A 26,856-nucleotide genomic window follows, 5' to 3' on the forward strand; every position below is an offset into this window, starting at 1 on the left:
AATTCTCAAATCTCTGCAGATCTAGCAGTTGGGAGAAAAAGTCTCTACACATGTGTCAAGTTAATTTGTCTGAGAAATCACTGGCAAACTGTGATTCACATAGCTGTTCCTGTCATACCAAATAACAGAAAAGCACTTCAGGAAGTGGCAAGACAAACAGTAGGGCCAATTCACCTGACCTTAGATAAGAAAAATAAGAAAGTAAAACTGAAAAATAGAGAAATATAGAAAATTAATATTGGGACTGTATGGCAACACCAAGCACTAAATTCTAAAAGAAGTTCTCAGGAAGGAAATGGTTATCAGTTATTACAAAGAGTGAAAGAAAAGGCAGTGAAATATATTGGGAATGCACTCTAATAAGATAACATAGGAGAAGTTTTCTTGAGTTCTACGTATTTGGTCCCTGATGGAGACAAAACAAATTCAGGGAATTAACTAAAAAAATGAGACAGGTAGGTGCTTCATTTGATTTTGCACCTGTGCTGGTATTAAAATACCAAGAGGAAAATATTGCTTCCACTCTGCAAAATAGAGGATTCTAAAGGACATCCTTTTCCTCTATAAAAAGATGAATTACCTGAGAAAACATTAGACAATGAATTTTAATATTCCATATTCTGTATGCAACGTCAATCTTATTAAGTCAGTGTAATATTTGTGCCAAAGAATATACTGGTATACCTACATTGCCATCAAACGTCAGAATGGAAAAAAATAAGCATTAAGCTGTTTCATAGGAAATGCTTTTGAAATCTCACCAACTCAAGTATTATAAATTGTTTTTAAACTAATTTAACGAAACTATATCTGAAATACTAGAAATCCATTTATTGTAATTACAACTGGCAGTTCATGCAACTTATCATCCTAAGAGTTCACAGTAGCACTTCACGGAACTCTGCAAAAACACTGGGAAAGGAAGCCCTTCTAATACCATAAATGTTAAAAACTTTCTTCAATAATGTTCTGGTTTTGGCCAGGACAGGGTTAATTTTTTTGCAGTAGCCAGGAGGTGGCGCGCCAAGGACACAGAGGTTATTCTTTACCACCTCAGCTCATTGCTGGGGCAGGAGAAAGGGACTCTCGCTTCAGGGAGAAGGGGTTCCTTCTGGTCAAGAAAACATGGTGGGTAGAGCATCCGGGATTGTTTATTGTCGCAGAGTCCACAGTGAGCACTTTTGCATGCAAATCACTCTCTCTTTTATACATTTTTGTTATTCATATTGTTGCTGCTACTGTTCATTTTCTTATTTCACAGCTGTTTGCAGCAAATTTTTCTTACCTCAACCCATGATCTTTGTCTTCTGTGCCTCCAGTTGAAGGGAAGAGAAGGGGGAGCAGCATGTAGGTTTTTTTAAGTGGGATTACTAAACTGGAAAATATCATTCCTAAAACTCAAAAATTAAGGCATTCTGAAGAAGATAATAATAGAAAATAATTACATTTGTAGACAGGATCGAGGTAGAGTTCCCCAGTAACACAGGTAGCACAACCAGAATTGGTCAGCTTTAAGACAGAATGTCCATGAAGATATATACACTGGAAAAAGGTGAAAAGTAATATATTCCTTTAACAAAAACATATTGATAAAAGAATGAGGTACTGAAGGCAACAAATCTCTCCAGATGAAAAGGACTGTAAAAATAGCACTCACAGTGAAGAATGTAGAACTGGAGGAACATCTTGGGTCATAAAACCCAATATCCTCCCAAAAATAACCATGTAACATGAACATTTTGATACATAGCTTTTATTTTCCAGGTGAGGGAGAAGGAAGAGCAGAAGACAAGGGGATGGCACTTCAACGCTCAATGTACTTTGTACCTGTTTTTATATTCAAGGCAAGCATTTCTAGTCTTCTTTGCTCCTGATGCTTCTTATATACATTGTTCACGTTTAAACCTTTCGTTACCTAAATCAGTAGTAGATAAAGGTGATTCAAATGTTTTAATCACACTTTAAAAGGTTACATGGGGAACGTGTTCAATATTGTTCCATATGGAAGAGGCTTAAAAAATGAACAAAAAAGAATGGTAAAGCTGATAACCTTTGATATGGTCCTTGAAAATTCACCTAGTTTCCAACTTTTGGGGAAAAGATAGCATTTTTTGAGTGGTAATACTGACAAAGAAACCAGAGACTTTATAATAAGATAAAACACATTGCAAAAAATATTCGAGATACAAGCTGTTTTGCAAAGATGTTTTCCAAAGATCCCAGTAATTTATGCCAACTACATCCCTCAAATTGTACAAATCCTTTGCTGCAGTAGTCCAATATCTTGACCTACAGTCTTAATTAATCTGTATCACAAGCCCATTTTTCTATGTTTTTTTCTTCCATACAGAAATTCTGAATCAGCAGCATTCTAAAGATGTTTTAATGAAGGACTGGATTAATGTGATAACATGTATACTAAACTCTTAGTAAGTTGTCCAACCTGCCTTATAGTCAACAAAGACAAGCACTTCTGCAGCACAAGTTACCTCAAACTATATCATGTATCTAAAAGAGGTCACATGTACTGCATTGTAAAAATGACTATGTTTCCACTGACTTTACAATGAGATTACGGTAAATATAGATGACTATACTGCAGAAATCTAAAGTAAGGAAAGACCAGTCCTGTTCAGATGAAACTGAAACTATTTCTCAGATGTTTCTTTTAATCTGTCTGGATCTGAGTTCCAAAACATATATATTTGGTTTTGTTGGTTTGGTTTGTTGGTTTGTTTTACAGTTGGAGATAACTTAAAAAGAAAATATCTCTGAAAATTCCTTAAAACGATATCTTAAAAGAATCATTATTCCAGGTATTAGGCTATACAAAGACATGTTAGGTCAAATGCTTTATAGCAGGTAATTTCAGGGAAATCATTGCCTTTAAGAAACACTCAGTGATTACAAATTTTAAAGCCTCTTAGTTTTATTTTAAATATTGATGTGGGTTTTACTGAGCACATATATACATCAAAACCATATATAGTCTCATCTTAAAAAGAATGTTCAATAAAGCACTACTGACCGTAGATACTTAGAAAGCTCTGGAATACCTTTCTGATATTTTTCAATAAAATTATTTGTAATAATAACTCAGATTATAATATTAGTTCAATTCAGAAAATATTTTTTATTTTTTTATTATTCAAGCCTTTATATAGAACTACTTTGGAATTTTTTCAGTGTACAAAAAATTAATAGAAGGAGTCACATTTCTTTTAGGTTGCACAAAAGAAAAGTGTCTATCTAAGGTATAACTGGATAGAAGGTTCATTTTGGTTCAAAAAATGAGAAACTGGTGAACTCTTTCAGTAACACTAGAGAATGCTATCAGTAACAGGTAACCTTTCATGCTTTTTATGCTTGTACTTAGTTTAATTTAAAGAAAGAGAACAAAAGTCATAGATTGGTTTGGGTTGGAAGGAACCTTTAAAGACTAGTCCAACTCCCCTGCTATGCACAGGGACACCTCCCACTAGACCAGGTTGCTCAGAGCCCCATCCAGCCTGGTCTTGAACACTTCCAGGGATAGGGCACCCATAGCTTCTCTAGGCAACTCACCACCCTCACAGTAAAGAATTTCTTCCTTATATCCGACGGGAATCTACCCTCTTTCAGTTTAAAACCATTGCCCTTTGTCCTGTCACTACAGGCTTCTGTAAAATGTCTCCCTCCATCTTTCTTATAAGCCCCCTTCATACATTTCAAGGTCTTTCTGGAGCCTTCCCTTCTCAAGGCTGAATAATCCCAAGTCTCTCTGTTGGTCGTCATAACAGAGGTGCTCCAGCCCCCTGACCATTTTTGTGGGCTCTCTCTGGGTCTGCCAGAAGTGGTGCCAGAAGTCACTGTTCCCACAGCATTTTGACATTTCTGCTTGCAATCAAACCAGTTAATGAACAGTGTAACAGTTTAGCTTAAGCCCACTTCTGTCATCTGGCTAAGATGTTCTGCCAAACTTTGCACTGGTCTAGTTCAATGGAAAAAAAAGGAATACACTGAAAGGAATACTGACATCTCAGAAAGTGATGAGGTATTTCAGGTTAACAGAACACAAAATTTCTTTTTCATATGTAGTGATTTCTCATATCTCTAAGAATTAAGGACCCTTCTCTCAGATGATGCATACCAGAACCAGCAGGTTCTACAGCTATGCTTAAATACATTTCATCAGTACAGTTCTTCCCTACAGTGGATGAAAAGACAGGAATTAATCCAACCAACATAACTTGCAGTTTGAAATGTTACCAATTTCCTATGCATTCTGTATTGGGGTTTTACTCAGTTTTTGGTACAGAAAATACAAACAGAACATATCTGTTAACTATGTTCTGGAATTAACCTCCACACAAAACAACACCAGAGACAGTCCCAGTTAAGGACCTTCAAAACACCAACAATGGGGTCATAGCATAAATTGCTACTTTCAGTCACAGGCAGAGGCAGAAGGATACTTTATTACATAAGGTATGTGATCCTAAAATCATCCTAAGATCCTACCTTATTAAAACACTCTCTTGTTGGAAGAACAGCAGGTGCCAGTGGTAGAGGACTCTTAAAGATAAGGGTCAGACACAGGCATGGGTTAACTCGGGCTGCAAGAGAATGAGGCAGTTCAGCAGAGGGATCATCTACAACGGCTGGTAGCAATAGGACAAGGGGTAACGTTTAGAAGGGCTAATGCCTTCAAATTGAAAAGAGGAGAGGTTTAGATTAGATATTAGGATGAAATTCTTTACTGTGAGAGTGTTGGGGCACTGGAACAGGTTGCTCAGAAAAGCTGTGGATGCCCCATCCCTGCAAGTGTTCCAGACCAGGATACATGAGGCTTTGAGCAATCTGATCTAGTGGCAGGTGTTCTTGCCCATGGCAGGGGGTTTGGAACTAGCTGAAAGGTCCCTTCCATCACAAGCCATTCTACAATTCTATGAGTTAGAAATACTAAAAAAAAAAAAAAAATAAAAAAAAAAAATAAAAAAAAATCAACATGTCACACCAACCTACAGCCTTGAAGGGAATTGTAACAATCAGAAAAATAGTAGCTACAGGTCTCTCTACATATAGCTCATGTTTTCTCCAACTGCAGCATACCATGTGGCAAAACAAATAACATTTTGTTCTAAAAAAACTTCCTTATTGTTGTACTGTGCCAAAGGCACGGAAGTGTTAAGATCTGCAAAACCACAGATGATATTGAGTAACTAGATGTTACTCAGTAGAGAACTAGAGGGCTTGTTGCTCAGAGACTCCTCCAAAAAAGTTAAAATCCTCACTACAGAATTAGATGAGATACATTCTTGTTATCTGAGAGCAATCAAGTGTTTGAAGAAAGATGTCCAAAGACACAGATCAAAATCATACATAGGCCACAGAGTTTTGAGGTCATCACATGAATGCAAAACTCCACGCATTTTAGCCAAAGAAAGTCCCTTGAAAAACATGCACAAAGTCTTTGAAATAAACCTCTATACCAAAAATATTGGAAAACACAGTCTAAATAAGGTCCACATATTTTCAATTCTGGTAACTTATTTCCATTGCAAGAATAACCACTGATATAGATGGATATAGTGGGAAACAGATAGGAAGGGAAACTAGAAGGAAATGGGTATTTTCAATTAAATATGTGGTAGAGGAGTATTCCATATATTCTCGCATAGGTATAACATTGTCCTATTTGCAGGGCTAACATAAAACCAAATCCATGAAGAGATGACTTCCCAGAACATCTACAATAAGCAAACTGGTCAACCATCTGTGCAAAAAGGAGTGTAACTTAAACAGAGAAAAAAATAAACAGATCCCCAGTCCAACAGTCGAACAGCACACCTGATCAAACATGAGTGAGTGTGAAAACATTCTGGTTTGAATTTAGCAAAAAAGAATATGCAGACCAGGAAGACTGACGTTAATCAAAGCTATCTGGATTTGCCCATATATCTAACACTTCTGTGCACAGCTCAGTATCCAAGTGCATTTTTGAGTTATTGATAACATTCAAGGTACACCTCTAGTAAACATTATTGACATGCCAGATGCTGGACTACCTGTCTATGTGTTTTTCATGTAATACAGTTACAGTTAGAGCACTCTATAAGAAAGCACTAAATTACATCTTAAAACCTGAGATATTTCAGACTCTGCTTCTAGCAAAGAAGCATAAGTGAGAAAATACCCACTCATAAGGGCTAATCTCAGTTAAGGACTTACTACTACTTCTTCAGTGGAGTCACTAAGCAAAGACTAAAAGATTAATGGGACCCCAGTCAAGGAAAATCCAATCTAGCCTCTCTTTACACACTTAGCTGGAGCTGGGGGCCTCTAGTCCATGCTCCCAATACTGTTTCATAGTATATGGTAAGAAAAATACAGCACATTATATAAACCGCATAAAAAAAAACAAATCAAAGAGGTCTCAATCTCTCTCCTTTTGATCCTCCTGAAAGACATGGGATACTCCTCTACCATATATTTAATTTAACATATCCATTTCCTTCCAGTTTCCCCTTCCTACCTGTTTCCCATTATATCCATCTATATCAGTTGGTTATACTCACAATGGAAGTAAGAGTTGCCAGAATTCAAACACATTTGAGAAATTGAAAATGGTGTTTACTTATCCTGAAAGGGTTGAATTCAACATTAAAAGCGGAAAGAAGACATTTTGTATGTTGATGCCAATGACTTCTATGTAATACATCATCTGGACAGACTACAACACAACTAGCGAGACAATCTCAGTGTCAGTTTGGTACTCATGCTGACAGGTAGCATGTGGTAGAGGCCATTAAGTGCAAAGCACTGGTTTTATCTCTAAAACTGAACCTATTTTCAAGGGGAGCAGCTGGGATGTTACATAAAGAAACAGGATTTAATATCTTGCTTTTCTTATTTAGTGTCAGAAAAGCATTGCTTTCCATTTCTATATACAAAGTAGACTGAAAGAAAGGTTTGACTAATGACAGCTGCTTCTATGTCACATTTATTCTGTGTTCAGAGTTTGGGAAAAATACAGTAATTCTTGCGGAAAACATAATAAAATTACAGATCAGTAGAAAATATTTAAAAAATCTGTGGTTTTCATTTTTGAAAACAGAGAAAGTGATCTGAATGATACAAGATCAGTAACAGAAGCTGTAGGCTTTCATTCAGAAGTGACTTGTTTGCATCCAACGTAAATTTGCAGTGACCATTTACCACCTAACTGCTGCTCAGCAGCCTACGCATGATGATATGGTAGCTTTTGTTGGAGAGGTGTCCAGGTGACAGTCACAGTTAGTTACCATCCCTGCTGGCAGTCTCAAATAGCATAACGGAACAGTAAGACCTAGAGACCATAATAGCCTGTGTCTTCTAGACAGAAAGCAATTCCAGAACAGGACAACAAAAAGGTATTTCTGAAATTAGCAGTGTCTACCCAATGTGTAACAGGATGTCAATTTAAGGTGTAGTCAATATAATATTTTTCATGAGAACTTGTGGTTTAACCCCAGCCAGCAGCCAAGCACTACATGGCCACTCTCTCACTCCCCCACCAGTGAGATCAGGGAGAGAATCAGAAGGGTAAAGTGAGAAAACTCATTGGTTGAGATAAAGACGATTCAATAGGGAAAGCAAAAGCTGTGCATGCAAGCAAACAAAGCAAGGAATTAATTCACCATTCCCATGGGCAGGCAGGTGTTCAGCTATCCCCAGCGAAGCAGGAGTCCGTCACACGTAACAGTTATTCATTCAGGAAGACAAATGCCATCACTCCAAACCTCCCCCCTCTTCCTCCTTCTTCCCCCCAGTTTATATACTGAGCCTGATGTCATATCCCTTTGGTCAGTTGGAGTCACCTGTCCCACCTGTGTCCTCCCATACAGCCCCAGTCTCCTCATCAGCATGGTAGTACAAAAAGCAGAAAAGGCCTTGACCCTGCATAAGCACTGGTCAGTAGAAACAAAAATATCTCATTATTATCAATGGTGTGTGCAGCACAAATACAAAACATAGCCCCATACTAGCCACTGCGAAGAAAACTAACTCTACCTCAGCCCAAACCAGGACTATTTGTATTTTGCATGGTTCCACGTAAAATCTTTGAGACACCTTTTTTTATTTATGCTAAGGGGTTTTTCTGTTAAAGAAATTCCACAGATTGAAAAGGCAGGCTGCAGAATCAGCCATTTAATATAACCTACCAGTATGTTATCATTACAATGTACTTATTTTGTACTCTGGCAGCAAAAGAAATAATGAATTAGGAGATTGTCTCTTCCAATTCCTTCTTACTGTGAAAGAACTTGTACTTACAATGCAGAACTGTAGAGTTACAGGAAATATTTTGCATTTTGGAGGTTTATATTCTTTTTTCCTACTACTATCATCATTTAGTCAGCATAAATTCTGGGCTTCATACTGCTCTCTTCCATACACAATATTTAAAACAAGAAGGTCAATTTTCCAAGTAATATTCAGTTTTGCTGGTTCCTTTCAAAAAAACCCATTTGCTCAGCCTTAGAATTATTACCTTAACAGAACAGCATAGGGCTCTAATGATCTATTCCTTATGCTTACAAAACAGTATAAAATAAGGAAAACCAAAAGCTCATAACAGCCACAACTTTGCTAAAAGCTGAATCATATGTTATTTAAAAAGTTACCATTTACATATAAAAAGCTCCTCAGTATTTACAGCAGAGTCAAGCGAATAAATGCACTAAAAAGTACTTCTGAATCAAAACTATGTTATTTAGATTCCTGATGTAGCATGCAGCTGTGATACCAAAGAAAATTTCCTTACTCTTACCAAACTTTCTAACATGGTAAAACGCATATTCCAGTTACAAAGAAGAAAAAAATAATTCATTTTACCTTTACAATGTGAGGCATTCACTGTAGGTACTTCTCTCTGGTCTACTACTGCTCATTAAACAAGTATGTGGGATGCATGTTTGGGATCCAAAAATGTCACAACTCCTTTAATTCTAAATTGCCATTGAAGGTGGCCACCCCCTACCAGGACAACCTTCTGAAGGCGTTTTTTCTTTTACTGATGCTTCTGCTAAGTAAGCTAACTAACTCCTTGTTGATGACACCAAGGACCATAAACAGCCTATTTCTACTACTTCATTTTTGTCTTCTCCTGTTGAGAGCCTACCAAATCAGACCATTTTTCTTCAGTTGAGGAATATTGCATTATATTTATCACTATAGCAACTAACTTAATTGATTTGATGCAGGTTTCTCTTCGACCATAGGATGGAGCCACTATCCCTAAGTATAATCTAAACATTTAAGAAAGAAAAAATTATCAGTTTATCATTTTACCACATCAATGGGAATATAATTGGGCTTCAGACATTAAATTATAAATGACAGTCTAATGGGCTGTACATTTACACCCAGAACATGCTTTATAAATACGCTTATCTCCAAGAGGAACTCAGAGTATCATGTTTACTGGTTGCTCTCAGTACTAGGGATGACTATTGTACAACAATTTCCAGAAACAAAGATTGACAAAGTAATTAGGAGAAGGAGAAGCAATGTTCATATAACCAATTCAGGAATAAGGTTTGTCATTCTAACAGATTAGAAATGGATATAAGCAAGGTAGATCGAAAATTTTATTTACAGTGCTATAAAAAAATGGAAAAGTTCTAATTTTGTTTTTGAAGCTGCAGAGATTGATTGTAGCAAAATGATACAGTGAGAGAGAATCCAATATGAGATTACTGTAATTAGTTTGATAATATATTCACCTTTATTGTTTTTTACAGAATGAATGCTGCTTGATATCAGAAATTTAAATAGGTATACTTCCATATACCTGAATATATTGTGTGTGGAAAAATACAGAACACCTTACATAGTCAAGTTCTTTCCATTTACTTCTTTCCCTTATACTTTCTAAGAAATGTGGCAAGCCTGTTATTTTTAAAACATTTTTAAAATCATGTCTCCCTCCACACTCAGTTATCCTTTTCTTCAAAAAAAGCATCAGATGAGAAAAGTCTGGTTAAACTTTAGCTGATTTTTAAAAGAATTCATAAAATCTTAAGTGTTACTTTAGCTAGAAACTGCTTCATTTTTTTTTAATCTTGATTTTAAACACCTTCCCTTTTTCCACAGAGCAAAAAACATTTTTTGCAATGTTTCAAATATTACCGCTAGAAAAAACTTTCATGGTGCTTCATTAACATTTGGAATTGCAGTTGTCAAATCAGTGAAGCATTACATAAATGGTAGAGTGTTTTGACACTGCATATTTTAAGCTGCATGATGCTTTTCAGTGCTATAAGAAATGAAGAGAGTACTACATGTTTGAGGAACACCATCTACGCTGGCTGAGAGAACTAATCAGAAACTGGTCCCTTAAGCACACCAGAAAATGCCTTCAGATTATCAGCCAACATTTGTATTGTACAGCATCAGTAAACAATGAAAAAAATAAACAATGCACAATAAATAATAATTCAAAGGGACAACTTCATTCCTTAGAACAAAATGTTGTCAAACCTCTCACTGCTGAACATAAAATGTTTTTAAGTGTCAGAGTTTATGGTTAACTCTTTCTGAGGCCATGCTAATAGAAAATATATGCAGAGAAGAACTCACATCGTCTCATAAAAAGCCTGGGACTCTCCAGGCATTTCTAGCATAAACTTAATAAAATATTTCTTATTACTAACATCCAGATGAATTCCCTTTACACTTGAACTACTCATCCTGTAATATGCACTCCCAGCATACACATAAATTCTTTTAAATCTCACTATGTTGTTTAGTATATCCTCTATATTAAGAGATTGAATATGGCATTATGAACAAAATTATATTATTATTTAAAAGTGTGGCCACTTTAATGTGATTTTTTTAATGAGAAGTGTAATGCAAAATGTGCTAAATTAAAAAATAATTACAAAATATGTTATTCTTTTTGGAATAAGCCATTTACACTGTCACCAGTATGAAGAGTCCTTGTAATATGCAAATAAAAGTGAATTACAGGTTGTCTTAACCAATTAAAATTTTGTTTCAGAAAAAAGAACCAAAACAAAACACACAGAGAAATGTGAATATAATATAGTTGGAGGGAATGGAATATAGGGTTAAGAAATGCAGCAGTACGCTCCTGGAAAACAGCATCTATTTCCTATTCATCATAACCTACACCTATTACAGCTCAACAAGACAAGTCTACAAAATCTTTTATGCGACAGGTAATGAAATGAATACACACCATAGGTAAATTACAGGCCTCTTCATCTTAGGTTGGGAAAATACACTGTAGATTCATTTTGGCAAAGCTGTGCAGGTCTCTCCTGATAAATTACATTTTTTTTTATTATTGCATACAAACAGTTCTGTCTATTCCTTTGAAGCTTTCCCATTCTGGTACTATGGACTAACTTGCATTCAACAGAAGTATGGGCATTAACTCTATTTACATTATTTAACTGCTTGAAAATGACTCTTGCCAAGAGCAAAACAAACAAACAAAAAAAATGGAAAAAAATAGACCTTTAAAAGTATTACGTACTCGATTCTTACAGATACCTTACCCACAACTCAATGCGATTAATCGACAATCTATCAAGCCTGAAAAAAAATATACAAAACTCTGATAGCCTGAGATGAAGCTCTGAAACTGATAAAACGAACTAAACTGCTGAGAATATGCCAAGGAAGTGGCAGGGTTTGTTCCAACAGAATTTCAGTCAGAGAATCACATATGATCCCAGGGATGTTGACACCTCTCACTTGATTAAGTTTGTGCTTCCTAAAAGGATGAATATAAACAAAACAGCTCCTTTTCATGGATGATGGATGGAGTTAGGAGGGTGTGTACACAGAGAGAGCAGTCGGGGAGAAATCTGGTAATATCTGATAATAAACAGTGAACAGTGGATCACAGTTACTATCGCTACAAAGTTTGTTTCTAAAATCCAAGAGATGTTACTGTTTGGACTGGAAATGCCACATCTACAACCTAAGGACATCTCATTCTCCTGAGAAGCAGCAGTACTAAAGTCTCGGTTTAACTGCTTTACCATAAGGGGCTGAGGAGAGACTGTTGAGGGGCAAGTCTAAGACAAAGTACCTATGCCTGCCAGCTTCAGAGCTTGGCCTTTGCCAGAAGCATTACCTCAGGTGGGAAGGGCGTAGACCTATGCCCAGCAAACGCACCACAACAAATATGTACTTACTGCAGTAAGCGATTAGGAGACTGGCCAGGATCATGATAGCCCAGAAAGTTGAAGACATGCTTGGCAAGGTGTTGGTATCTTTCCTACTGCTTCTCCTGGGAGATGGAGCCATTGAAGCCACTTCCCCGGTGGGGGGGAAAGTCAGACAGTTTCACCAGCCAGCTCTCCCCTTGACTGATGGCCTTTCTCCAGGTGTAATCCTCAAGGAAGGCATCTTCCAACGACCCTGTGGTTTATCATCAGCAACATGGTTCTGTTGCAGGAATCATCTTCCAGCCAGAAAGCCAAGACGACTCTAACACCTGCGAGACTTGGGCACAGTGGCCACTGCCAGCTTTCTTCTTGTCACTGTGGTGGGATTCACTGGTGTGGAGGGTTTCACTGCAGCTTGGACGCCACGCGTGCTGCTGAGCTTCGAAGATGTCCCACGAACGACCCTCTTTTTACTTTTTTTTCCTCTCCTTTCCTTTTTTAATTTGCAGAAGTTGTTCCGCTTGTTGTCCTCTCCCCCGCCTCCCTGCTCCCCGGGGCAGCCCCCGCCGGTGCTGACGCGGGGCCTCCCCCGCCCGCCCGCCCGCCGCTCTAGGGAGACCCCCGCTCAGGGCGCCGCCGCTGCCCAGCGCAGGGCAGCATGTCCGCGGGGGCCGCCGGCACCGAGGGGCGAGGGCAGACCGGGGCCACCGCCGCCCGCCCGCGGGGCAGGGCTCGGCCGGGCAGTTCCGCGGGGCGAGGGCGATCCGCGCCCCAGCGCAGCGCCCGCGGGGGAGCGGGGGGCGGCGGTGCCCGCCAGCTGCCGAGAGCAGCGGCGGAGCCGGACAGCCCCGTCCCCCCCGCCCAGTCCAGCCTGAGCTCCCCTCCCAGCCGGTCCTGCGGCTCGACGGGGCGAGAGGCGGCCGGGACACTTCAGGTGGAGGGTCGCGGTGGCAGGTTTTCTCCTCTCCGTGCGCCGCCCGCTCCGCTCTCAGGTTCTGCCGCTACAGCGGCGCCGGCCCTTCAAGTAACGAGAAGCAGGAGGAGGAGGAGGAGGGGGCCGGCGGTCACGCCCACAGGTGCACAGCGCTCGGAGGACAGCGGTTCTTCCCCCGCTCCGCTCCGCCAGCGCGTCCCCGCCGGAGGAGCGCTCCCGCACCAGGTCCCGCATCACCCCCGGCCCCGCTCCGGCCCCGCTCCGGCCCCCGCTCCCCTGCTCGCGGGGCGGTGCCGCGCCCGGCGGGTGTGGGGAGGGAGGGACCGCGGGAGGACTGTTCCTGCAGCGGCGGCTCCCGGCCCTGGGGGGCAGGCGGTGGGAGCTGGGGCCGAGGGGCGGGAGGGCGAGCCCTGTGGCTCAGCGGGGGCAGAGCAGGGTCCGGCCCCCAGCGTCTGCCCACGGCCTCCCGCGGAGCGGTGGCTCGGGGGAGCCTCTGGGCGGGGAAGGGAGCGGGGTTAGTGCCCGCCTGGAGCCCTCTCGAGGAATCTGTTCCCGACTGAGACGGGGTCTCGGCTGAAGGAGAAGTGGCCCAGAGAACTCTCTCTCCGCCCCCTCACCTGCACGGTGCGGCTCGAAGTCTCCACGGTGCATCCCGCCTAGACACGACCATGGATGTAAGAGGAAACAATTCCTCTTTCTGTATCCATCTGCAGTCCTTACGGATTCGTATGGGGACATCGGTTTCTCTCACTGAAATGGCAGTGACACATCAGTATGAAACCCAGTTTAGAGAGCTCGAGTTTACATATCTGCCAGTAGCCCTTACAGTAATAATAACTTAAACGTTTTAGGAGGGACCAGGTAGTTGAGCTTTTCCATTCGGAGTCTCCATAGCAATGTCTTCAAATTAATATTTTAAGTTCTGCAGAAGGTAATCATGTTCCAAGTACAGGCAGACTTGGCAAGACTAGAATAGGAGCTTGGTCACAAAATGTCCCCATTGTCTCCTCCTTTGTTTTACTTGCATAATGAAAATACCATGAAAAAGCTGTTCCATATTCCTTCAGAAGCCCAGGTTTGTCTGATTTTTTGCCTCTTAAATATCTGGACTTAAAATTGCATATGAATGATGCAATATTTACAAGACAAAACTGTAGGGACTTTTTAAATACAGCTATACTTGACTAGATACTTATAACTAAGTTCATTTTTGCGCCATGAGGACACTGCCAATGTAATCTCTTTGATTTTAGAGAAGATTTTCTACCAGACTAGTTTCATCCTGAAATGGTGGGCAATAGGTTTATGTTTTCAAACATGCTTCACAGACATGAAGCTTTAACTATCATTTGGGTGCAACTACATCTCAAGATGTGACTTTCTTTTCCCTTATTTTCATGGAAATTTCTTTTCTATTATATTTAAGAACTGGAATAAAACAAAATGCAAACATTAAGACAACATGCTAAGCTGTATTCTTCTCCCTCATATCGTTTAAAAGAACATTTCATTATTACTTTGTATGTAGAGAATAAATCTTTGTAACACCTTCTATCCCTGACAGACACTATATTTTCTCTATAAGTCAATATAAATTGCGTATGTCCTTTGGAATCCTGAAGTATTTGATATTACAAAGTTCTGTTGCATCATGAGTTTTTAAAAAAAATAGGACTTTCAAAATTCCTAGTCTCAGAATAAATGTAAATAAGTGTTAAGCAACAAAAATGCCTTGGCGTGACATGCTGCTGTTCACTGCAATTCCAGGACTAACATGTAAATTAATCAGTTTTCTGTATGTATGAAAAAAATAAATATTTCCATTACAGATGTGAGTAATGAATGTACAGTTAAATAGCATACTTTAAATATTGCTAAAAAGAAAAAGCATAAGTGTCTTGAAAAGAGATATATAGTATAATGAATAGATTGAGAGACTTTAAAGCCACAAGGAATATCTGCAGCGGTATATAGGACACTATACCTTTCAGTAGAGTGCACAGAATTTTATATAGTAAATCTTAGAGTTTACCCAAGAAGTTGTGGTTATACAAGAGGATTTCCCTTGGAAATACATCCAGCTTTCAGTCTGAGGAGTGAGAGTCATGATTACTGTTTTCCTAAATAAAGCTTGAAGATTGATGTGGAAGCTGAAGTCTTGCTTTGATAATTCTGAAAGCTGACATTGTTCACTTGAAACCAGGTTAATTCCCATGTCAGAAAACTACTTAGTTACTCAGAAAGTAAGGTACCACTCACTGGAAACAGGAACCACCAAGCTGGGGCCTTTGTGTTTCTATACAACTACCTGTAATTGTTTTACATAAGGCATTTTATATTAAGAAAGATTTTCAAACATTGCATTCTGATTTGATTGTCAAAGACAAGATAAGACTTAAAGTCTCTCTTCAAATGTGATTTTAGGTCACTACTGATTTGTTCTGTAAGTATATGTTGATCCCCAGTAACAGCTTGGCTGTTCTGCACTGTCTTATACTGAAAAGTATTTGACACTACTCACAGAGTAAAGTCTTACTCAATGAAAAAGTGGCAGAATGTGATCTCAAATTAATTTGCTTGCCTCTTTCTTGACATGTCCCACTCACATTGATTTTCAAGGAAAATGTGTGAAGTCCGTCTTCAATGCCTCCCTCATCTCCCAGGAAATTCCCAGTATTCAGACCTCTATGTACAGAAAGGTAGAAACAATGATTAAAATCAGGGACAGATGTCTGAAAGCTGAAAATAAAATAGAAACCCAAGTTAAAAACTGTATATCAAAGTGAAATACCCTTTTCAGAAATCAGATTTGTTCTTTGTCAAAGACACAGATCTCTCATTCTGCCATTGCTGTTGGAAGAGGTAATATTTACAAGGAAATTAAAATAATATTTAAGCTATTTATTAAGATAGGCTGTGCCATTGCTCTGAAATTATAAGCAAAATGTATCTATTGGCTTAGAAACAGGCATAGTTTGAAGCCTGATGTATCAATGTGTCAGAGTTTGTTCATGATGTGTATATGCATCGCTGCTTTCTGCTAGAATGTCAGACCTGTAAAGCCTGTGTAGTGATGTTGACCTCTATTACGGAGGAAACGTACAGAGGATAAATTTTAACATTCATTTAGCATCAAGGATGTACATGAGAGAGGGTAGATAATGTTCCTCAGGTCTTTGCAGAGACACTTTCCGTTCTTTCTGAGTTTTCTTATTTACTTTGAAAATAAAAGGATTAGGTAAATAGTGGGTAAATTCTGCGGCAGTGCACTGATTTAATGTACTTCATAAAGAATTAACAACCAAAAACATTCAAACCAACAGCTGAGTTTTTGCTTTAGATAAAGTATAATTATTCAGTTGGTTCTAAATGTTGATGTCAAGGAAAGAACAGGATAATATCTGACGTCATTGTTTACATCTGTTAATTTTGAGATAAATGTGAGTAAAATAGATGTAAAAGAATAGCAGCAGTTAAAACTTCTTTTTTACAATGTTAAAAACATGAATTATGTACCAGAGCTATGTAATATAAACTTGTTGTTTTATCTCAACAACATTTTCAAGAGAAGAGCAGTGGAACTTAATACTAAGAAAGTAAGGACTTTGTTTATTTAACCGTTTATATTTTCAACAAATTAAATGACTCTGTATGTCTAACAATCCATAGCACCTCTTTAACAACCATAGCAAGTATTAGAAAAAAAAATAGAAGAGAACTGCAATTTTCTCTATCTTCCTTGAGAAGAAGGGACCAGTGGAGACCAGTCAGGGGATGCAGATTCATGGTTAAAAAAATAGCAATGATTTTAGTTAGATTTTGTGAGATTTTGTGTCTATATTTACTGATCTTAGTCCATCCTTGGAAAAAATGTTCTAACTAGACTCATAACTCAATGATTTTTTTTCAAATACCTTCTTTAGTGCCCATAATATTGACCATCTATTTAGTAGGGAAGTTTTTGCTATTGGTTTGCATGAAGCAGAAAATTAGTATTTCTGACAAAGAAAGAGAAAGGAAGAAGGAGAGGCTGAGTGTGTAGATGCATGCTGATTTCATTGTGAAATTATAATTTGGAGAGTTCGGTCCTTCAATAACAGAAATTATATTTGAGTCTAAACAGCAGTGAACTGCATATATCTGAAACTATGGGATAAGAAACTTAGTTCCTAGCCACTATTTCAGTAAAACTCTTTATTTACAGAGTACTTTAAATATTGTGAGAGATGTTTTGATACATGTTCATGGAACGAGCTTTTTAAAGTCGGTAACAGGAAGGTCCTTAAGAAAAATTCTCCTAATGCATAGTCAAAATATATTTAGAGGGAAACTGTTGACCGCTCAGTGACCAAAGCCAAGTCATGTTGCTTTATGTCACTGTATTGTCTACATGCCAGGTGCTCTCACCAATAAGTGCTTTTGTTGGTTTTTGCAAACACATAACTGCAGCCTGTTACTTGTAGGCTGTGCCTTTTCACTGATCTTTCTGTAACAGATTCAAGCTACTAGTTAGTAGTGGGTTTTTTGTTTTTCTAGCCAATATTAGTTTAGCTGGGGTTTTTTTCTAGCTTTAGTTGCCCATCAGTGACATTAAAGATATTGTTTGATACAGACACAGTTTGAAAAGCTGTATGTGGTTTTGATTTATCATGAAAGCTTTCATAAGTTATAGGAAATCCTCACCCCATAAAACAAAATACGTGAAGTTGTTCACTGACAGCTATGTTAACCTGTCCAATTATTTGCAAAACCAAACATTTTTAAAAAGCAAGAAAGTGACAGTGGGAATGTGTTGCCAATACAAAACATTTTTATACCTGTCTGTATAACTACTGTGTTGTCACAACCTCTGCATTATCATCCAGACTGAAGTTTATTTGTCGACTTTACACTACAATGGAGAAAAGTCATGAAGGAGAAACATTTAAAGATGTATTTTAATTCCACTTTGTGTCAAAGGCAAATCTGCTGTTTTTTTTTTTTTTAATTTGGCACTATCAAAATGTTTCTGCCATTTTTTTAAACACATCCTCGCTATAAATGACCAAGGGATTAAATTAAGTTCTGTAAAATTACTGCATTCTCACTTAGATCCTGAAAATATAGAGATTAAAAAAAAACACTTTACCGTTGGCAAAAGAAGCCCAAATATCAGATCTAAAGTTGGGTTATAATAAACTACAGCTCTTTATAGCATGTACTATTAAAATGTTTTTATGATGTGGGTGTGTAAAATTGTTTCTTTGCATTGAAATGCCTACAACTGATGTGGCAGATAAGTACACTCCTGTCACTTAGCAACCTTCACTTGTTCCAAAAAAAAAAGGGATATCTGAAGTGCTATTATTGAAAGTGTCTGGAATTAAAAAAATTACCAAATCATTCAGAAGTGAGTCGTTACCTGAGCTACAGTGATGTAATATACTGGATTTGATAGCAAGAACAGAAATAACTAACTTGCATATCTGGATAATTTAGGAAGGTGAGTTATTTTAAAAAATTAGGAAATAAATCAGAACATGAAACAGCAAACAAACTTGAAATAAATCCAAACATGGCAAATTGCTTTCATTACAGCAAATAGAGAATAAGAGGGATATGAAATCACAACTATGAGCAAATTTCTCTCTTGGAAATTGTATAAATTATTAATCAGCTCAGTTGTGAGTTAGGTGTAGTTTAATTTTGTGCAATCAAGTGAAAGAGACACTGAATCCAGTACCTGTTTGAAAATGTCCAGAAAAATCTGCTTTTGATGTTTCATAAATAACACATGCAATTATTTTGCAATAGATTTAAAGCAAGGAAATAGTACATTACTTATTTGGGAATTTATTATACTTTGTCTTTTTTTCGTCTAATTTCCTTCAACTTTTTTCCCTTCAATGACATACCACGATTTGATAACTTACACATCATATATGTGTTAAGTCACAAAGACCTAACTTTTTTTGTCACTCCTGTATTTTTTCTGTCCTGTATCTGTTAGTTTCCCTGCACTGCATTCTGTAGGAGGGAGAAGTCAAAATATCCTATACTTGTCCGTATATATGATCAGCATCTACCCATTAGAAAGAAAAAAGCATCGTTGCAGGTCTGGCAACTGCATGACCCTGTCTTTCAAGGACTGTGCTCTGAAGCCATCTATGGATTTGCTATGTAAGTCCTTACTTCCTTTGAAACTCTGTGCTATTTTAGCACAAACACTGGATAGGTAAGGGCTCTTACCTCTAAGGTATGAGGCTAACTATGTGTCTTCTTGCCTTTCTCTGGAAATCTCACCACTTCTTCACAAACCTTGCTGTAGAAGAAAGGAGTGATATCTGTCTGGAGGCAGAGTACAAGGTTATGTTCCGAGAGCTGACTTCTGTTGATAACAAAGCCAATATGTTTTCTGAGCACCTCTTTGACAATGGTTTCAGTGTCTCTTTTTACCTTAGTTTCTGCTGGAACCATGAATTGTTAATAGTTTTTTTTTCTGTAAAGATCTAGAGCTTTTTTGATTAAATGTTCTGTTTGAAGGTAAGACACAAACATTTAAAAAATGTATTTTTAAGAACTCAGTGATAGGGCAGTGAGTACAGATGTGCTCAGTGTGTGCTGGTACTTGAATGGTTAAATTCACCATGCAGCAATATTGTGCTGCAAAACCAATTAGAAACTATTGGTTTACTCTAAACCATAGTGTACAAACTGCAACCTATGAACCTGATGGACTTATTTTGAGAAGTAGATAAGCTGTCTCTTAAATGATACTGCTGAGTAGCAGACAAGGGTTGAAATGTTCAGTGTTTTTGCTGGTCAGCTGAAAAGCTCAGTTCATCATCAAGCATCATCTGTTTCTGTCATCTAAAACAGGATTTTAGATGTGAGGAAAAGAAGGGGTACTAGAAGGTAAAAGAGATAGTAAATAACAAATAGAAGCAATTCATTAGAGATCTTGCTGGTAAAATAATTGTCAGTTTGGGATTCTTGACTTTGGGTGGGATTTTTTGGGGGACAGTGGAAGGCAGAACAAGAGGTAGTGAGATGTCAGTAAATGCTGAATTATGGGAGGGCTATTTTTTCATAAGCAGTGGACATTATTGATTCTAAAGGTGTCACATCCATGTGCATCCCGTAAAATTTTGTCTATGCTGAAGCATGACTTCAGATAAAATGTTTGACTTTCGCAGAGCACTAAGCTCCTGAAGTTCAAAACTGGGAAGTGCAAAGACCTGCACCTACAGAGGAATAACTCCATGCAGCACTATGGACTGAGGCCAACAACCTGTAAAGTAGCTTTGCAGAAAAGGACCTGAAAGTCTGGTGGGCATCAAGGTGACCATAAACCAGCAATATGCTCTTGCAGCAAAGAAAGCCAGCAGCCTCCTGGGCTGCATTAGGCAGAGTGTTGCCAGCAGGTTGAGGGAAATGATCCTTCCCCTCTAGTTAGCACTGATGAGACATGTCTGGAGTGCTTTGTCTCATGCTGGACTGCAACAAGAGGTAGTACAGGAGAGCACAGGAGAGGTGTGTCCATCTCTCTTCAGTGCAGCAAAGGGCTGAGAGGGTGATTAAGGAATCAGAGCATCTGTTGTACAAAGGCAGGCTGAGAGAGCTGGGATTGTTTATCATCAATAAGAGAAGAGGGTGTGTGTGGGTGTGGGTGCATGTGCATGTGTCTTATCAATGTGTATGTGTTATTAATGGGTCCTGATGGGACAAAACACATTCTTCTTATACAAAGAAAGGAAAAGACAGAAATTAAAATAGAGGAAATTCCCTTAAGCATAAGAAAAAATATTTTACTTTGAGGGTGATCATACACTGGAATGGGTTGTGCAGCACCATTGTGCAGCCTTCATCCTTGGGAATACACAAAACCTGTCTGGACAAGGTCCTGAGCAGTCTGGTGCAATTGAGCCTGCTTTGAGCAGGGAGTTAGGACTGGACAAATTCCAGAGGTCTTTACCACCTTCAGCTGTTCTTTAAAAAGTAATTGAACAATACTAAATACAAATAAATAAACAAACAAACAAATAAATAAATGCATGCATACATACATACATACATACATGGTCTTGCCTATTTTCAACGTATTTGACTCTTATCTAAGACACTGAACAATATTTGTCCTTTCAAACAGTGTGATGAGGACTAGGTACCTCAGCACAAGGTCTGACCATAAGTCAGCAAATGGTGGATGCAGGTTAAGAAATAACTAGTAGATATCCACTTTGAAATGTTGAGGATAAGGGAAACTCCTGTACTCTTATTAGGACTCTGTGTGCTTTTCTGTCCACCTGGATCTTGTCACGGAACCTACTGCTGAGGCCTGTTACCTATAATCCTTCCTTCTAACCAAGTATTGTGTTTAGAGGAGAATGAAGTGGTGGCAATAGGGCAAATCCCACCCCGTGTCCTCAAGGCCTCCTAGTCATTACAACATTTGTTCAGGATGTATGGGAGCTCAGTTCTGTTCTCTTCTCTGCCGTGGGCAAATCTGCATCAATCAATGGTTCTATAATGGAGCACTTATAATCCCCTTGTTGAAAAAATGTCCTGTACATGTAATAAATCAAGATTTACAGGTCAGAAGGAGAAAGTATAAAAGTGAAACCATAGCTAACTATTTATATGGGTATTGACCTTGAGAGGAGACCAATCTTTTCATGCCAGATCCCAGGACAGTTCATAGAATTTTAACAATGACGGTATAATGTGCATAATTATGAAAAAGACAGGCCATTGAAGAAGGCTGATGTTAAAAACCTTTATTTACTAGGTCCTAGCTTCCATACTTTGTCTGTGAATTGAATAATACCTCATGTAAATATGTAACTTCCATGGCAAATTTGATATCACATTTCAAATAATGAGATAACCCATGGCATTGACTTTCTTACATTGAATCAATTTCCGACCAACACAGCTATTTTTCTGAATAGTTACATCTAGGACAAACAAACAAAAAATTGGTACATTAGTATTCATAACAATGTTTTCTGACAAGATCAAACAAATGTTACAATTAATACACTGTTATTCACTCCTCTGAACCCTCTCTTCCTTTAGACTCACATTCTTTTTCATCTTACCCAGACTAAGTTTGTTTCTCTTTTATTAGTATAATCACTTAATTAGGAAATTAGGGTTACTGGAAATAACAACTTTCTTACAAAAATATTTTTAAGTTGTCCAAAACTTGTTTGCTTTCTCCTCTTCACCTTCATTTTTTACCCTTTAAAATCTCCAAGTTGCAAAATGAGAAGTCAGATGCTTCTTCACTGTGTTTGGGATTAGCGCAATCCAAATTAAGCAGTATTATGTAGTATTTGTGCCTAGCACTTCTCCATATAAACTACACTTGCTGTTTACACAGAACCCATATCTAACACTGGAGCATCTGTGGGGAGCAGGGACACGGACATGCTTTGCTCTGCCATACCTGTGGCACTGCACCACTTGTACCAGCTCTAATGGGGACCCCCCCATGTCTGCCTCACCTTAGTGGGGCCCTGTGTTTTCAGAGCAGGATTTGATGCAGCTGAGGGGTGGAGACCTGGCATGGTGGCAGAAAGGGATGTTAGAGTCAACTGCCTATGGATCATGTGCAAGTTCTGGTGGCATACGGCTGGCTAAATGCAGGAAGCTGTAGAATACTACCCTTTGTGAATCTTGGCCTCCAGGCAAGATAACAGTGTTATCTTTCTTCATTATAGAAAGGTATTTATACAAGATGTGGAATATGCAGCAGCGTAAGTAGGAAGACAGAGAGGCTCAACTGTGCATGTTAACTTAACATTTCATAGATTCATACAATAATTTGGACTAGAAGGGGCATTTAAAGGTCATATAGTCCAGCTCTCCTACAATGAGCAGGGACATCTTCAACAACATCAGGTTGCTCAAAGCCTGATTCAACCTGACCTTGAATACTTCCAGGGTTGGGTCATGTGCCACTCTGGGAAATCTCTTCCAGTATTTCACCACCCTCATTGTAAAAAATTTTCATCCTTAAATCTAGTCTAAATCTACCCTCCTTTAGTTTAAAACCTTTAGCCCTTGTACTATTACAACAGACCCTCCTAAAAAGTTTGACCCCGTATTTCTTATAAGCCCCCTTCGAGTACTGAAAGGTCATATTAAGGTCTCCCCGCAGCCTTCTCTTCTTAAGACTGACAACCCTAAACCCCTCAGTCTTTCCTCACGGGAGAGGTGCTCCAGCATTCTGATCATTTTTGTGGCCCTGCTCTGGACCGTCTCCATCTGGTCCATGTCTTTCTTGTGATGAAGACCCCAGGACTGGATGCAGTACTCATTTCTTTCACAAGACTTTAATAAGAGATAATTCCTCAAGTGTTCAGCCATTAAAACTGGTTCACTGGCACCCTAGATAGGCCTCTATACCTGGGGCATCTTGGTTCTGTCTCCTGTTGGGCACACTAATGAATGGCTGTGAATATTGATTTTGTGTGTCTCTTTGAGACATTGGTTTTCTGCCCCCCTATGGAGCTTCATTTCCTCCATCATACAACATTATCTCCAGCTGAATAAAGCTACTTTGTGTCTGGAATAGGGTGACACACACAGTCTGTTAATAAAATCTTAGGTACTGGTCTGGAAAAGATGTGCAAATTTTAAAAAATAATTTAGCTTGAAATGAAGACACAACATACTTGTTTACAAGACCACTAATGAACATTTTAATTCACTTTTATTCTTTCACTGAGGTTAGCAGGAGAATAAAAATGGAACCCACACACATTTCTGTGTCATCATGAATTTAGGCAATCAGTAGAATTCCCTGACAAGTTGCCAGCCCTCATCATTAGGGGTTTCTCTGATGCTCATTCCACAATGAATTTCTAAATCTCATCAGCTGTGTGAACCATCTTTATCAGGCAGGAAGAACCTTAACCATGTCTTTGTTTATTATCTGGACACGAAACTAATTTGACACTTCAAGTACGACGTGAATGACTCTATGTCCATAGGCTCTCTTTCAAACATGCTAAGCGTTATATCATCTGGTATGATAGAAAGTTTCAGTTATCTGTGTTGCTTAAAATTGTACAGAACTGTTCCCTACTCCACCCCAAAATCACCTACTATAGCCAAAATACCCTCTCACACACAAAAATCTCTGCGCTTTATGTCAGACCTACGCAATATTTTAAGCAAGTCATAAGAAGAACTGGCTTTGAGAAAAGATCGAGTAAAAACCTTAGGTATTTTATAATACTATTCTGAGAAGTTTTGAGGATGAGAACAGTGCAGATTTTAACTGACCTGCATGTTCTTCAAACTTTAGGTGTGACAAAAATTGAAGATAAAGGAATATTTTTTTTTGCATAGGACATTCCAATTCTGTCTTCATAGGTGATTTGTCCTGCCTTATGATTAACTGTGGTGCTGGATGAAGTTTTGTTTATACAGTATTCTTTTCTTTTTTTCTTGTCAGTTTTAGTTCAAATATAATTTTAAGAGATAGCTTTTGAATCATTAGCTTTTCCACCTAATTGCAAAGCCATTACAGGTTCAATATGGCAAGAGCTGAGCCTGTCAATGCGTCCATTTCTTTTAGTTTAATTGTAGTCCATCCACCTTAGCTTCTTTCTGAGCTACTTTTAAACTTAGATAACATTCTTTATGAGATTTCTCATAAACTGAAATGTCATTCTCGGAAACTGTGATACTTTCCAAATGCTGCAGAATCATGCACATTTTTCTAAGGTGATTCTGATGCCAAATAAGAAGCAAAATAGTAGGTTTAATATTTTAAGTAATATCAGAAAGTTACCATCTTGTCTCTTTCAGGAAGATCGGAGGGAATAATTTTGACAAAACGTTTTTCATCAGAATATGTAGACTTGATGAAACCAAAGCTTTTCAAAGAAATGTGTATCTTTTCAATAAACGTTTCTCAATGAAGAGATTTTTTTCAGGTCCAAGTTAGAATTTCTAACCAAATTTTGACAAACTGAGATACACCTACCTCGGTAGTCAGGGCAAGTTAGGGGACCTGGATTTCAATTGCTTACTTTGAGCTTCTTTCCAGCTGAGCCCGAGCCTACCACAGTAAAAATGACTGGCCTCAGTGCTTGAATGCTGGTTTTTTGGGGTAAATCTCTCTCAGTCTCCCTTAATATCTCTTCAGAACTTTCTATATACCTAATTTTTCCCCTACATGGAGGTAAAACAGATGAGAAAGTTATAACTGTGGTAACTAAAAATTCTTGTTGTTTTCAGGTCAGTCTACTTGTCAGAATGCAAGAGAAGATGCTTTTTGGATGTATTTAGTTAGGAAGTCTCATATGGTATATTTGAAATTCTATTTAGAGTCTCAAGTCACAGCTTTTTGTTGACTCATAACACCTAATTCTCCTTGATTTAAGTGAAATTATCTGTATAGGTGCAGGTAGAAAGCTTGAGCATTTCTTTTGATAAGCTTTCACAAAGAAAAGCCCTGTAATTTTAACACTAAAAAAATATTTGCATGTGTCATTTGAATAGACAGTTTTATGCTCATTTTATATAGCAATAAAATTCTCTGCTTACGATAATATACTAGTTCTTTCTTGGTTTGGTTTTCTAATATTCCATTTCACGATAATATAAAATAATTTACATTAGTCAAGGAATTAACCAAATAGTTGAAGACTTAGGTTCTAAATAATCAAAAGTGTTAACATTGCTGATAGCTACTGTTAGATCACCGGACTAAGAACACAAGCTAGGTAAAATCATTTCTTTGGTATTAATCTGGGGCACTCAGAATTGTGGGAGATGATTAGAACTGTCAAGTGGGCATTATACATATAAAAATATAGGAAGATACTTTTTTGACTTGAACATAACATTTGTGAAACACCTTGGTTGTAGGAAATGAGTTACTAAAAATTATCTATTTAGAATGAAAGTAACTTTAAGAACATACTAGGTGAAAGCCAAATTATTTATAGTTTTTAAAATTAAAATAAGCTATTATATGATAATAACAAATAGTACTACTGAATATACTTATTTTGGTAAATAAAGGGAATGTTTATTTATAAGATTTTAAAAAGTAAAGTATGAGTTGCCTTTTTAACTGGACTAGACACTATGTAGAATGAGCAAAATGCTATTTTTCATGTACCAAAATAACTAGACCTTCTTGATCATCAGCTTTTTAATGCATTATGTTTGAATGAGAATTTTCTAACAGTAATAAGGTCTGTACATTCTGAAGTCTGGGTTACTGAAATAAGGAAAAAGCTTATTTACTGTAAAACTATAGCCTTGTTAATTACTGCTTAGCAATCATCCATCCCAGAATCACTCAATTGCTGTAGGTAAGTCCATGTTTAGCCTACTCCCAATTTTCACTAAGGCTTTAGAGTTCTGCATCTGCACAGGACCTGAATTGCCTTACTTTGGTCAAGCACCTCTATTCTGCCTGTGACCTGCTGGATCTGTGACTCAGTCACGTCAGGGTTCAGATCTGCTAAGTACTCTCACAGCATATCAAATATACATTATCAGAAGAGCTATGACAAAGTGTAATCATGTCCGCTTTCTTTCTAAAACCTCTTATCATGATATAGAAGAGTAAGTTGTTACTCTCACCCTTAGATGTTAAACAAAGAATTATGGCCATTCACTCACTAAGCCTGAGATAACTTATATTTTAAACCTTTCCCCGGAAGAGCATCTTTAAATTCACCTTTCTTGCTCCCCTAGAAAATGAGCAAGTTTTACTGCATAGAAAACATTTATAACTGAAAAGCA

General features: G+C 38.1%; 1 protein-coding gene across 9 annotated transcripts in view; it reads right to left on the reverse strand.

Annotated features, from left to right (window-relative positions):
• The window catches only part of FAM19A5 (family with sequence similarity 19 member A5, C-C motif chemokine like), a 509,545-nt gene extending 496,345 nt beyond the window's left edge, over positions 1 to 13,200 (reverse strand). For all 9 annotated transcript variants that reach the window (XR_003527108.1, XR_003527112.1, XR_003527111.1 and 6 more), the window contains exon 1: positions 12,195 to 13,200. Coding sequence is in view for 4 of the 9 variants with exons in the window: in XM_027639730.1 (XP_027495531.1) it covers positions 12,195 to 12,306 (112 nt within the window). In the remaining 5 variants the exon portion in view is untranslated. The remainder of the gene's footprint in view (positions 1 to 12,194) is intronic.
• Between the last annotated feature and the right edge of the window lie 13,656 nt (positions 13,201 to 26,856).

This window comes from Corapipo altera, unplaced genomic scaffold (assembly GCF_003945725.1).
Source record: "Corapipo altera isolate COAL_440 unplaced genomic scaffold, ASM394572v1 1b, whole genome shotgun sequence".
Classification (NCBI taxonomy): domain Eukaryota; kingdom Metazoa; phylum Chordata; class Aves; order Passeriformes; family Pipridae; genus Corapipo; species Corapipo altera.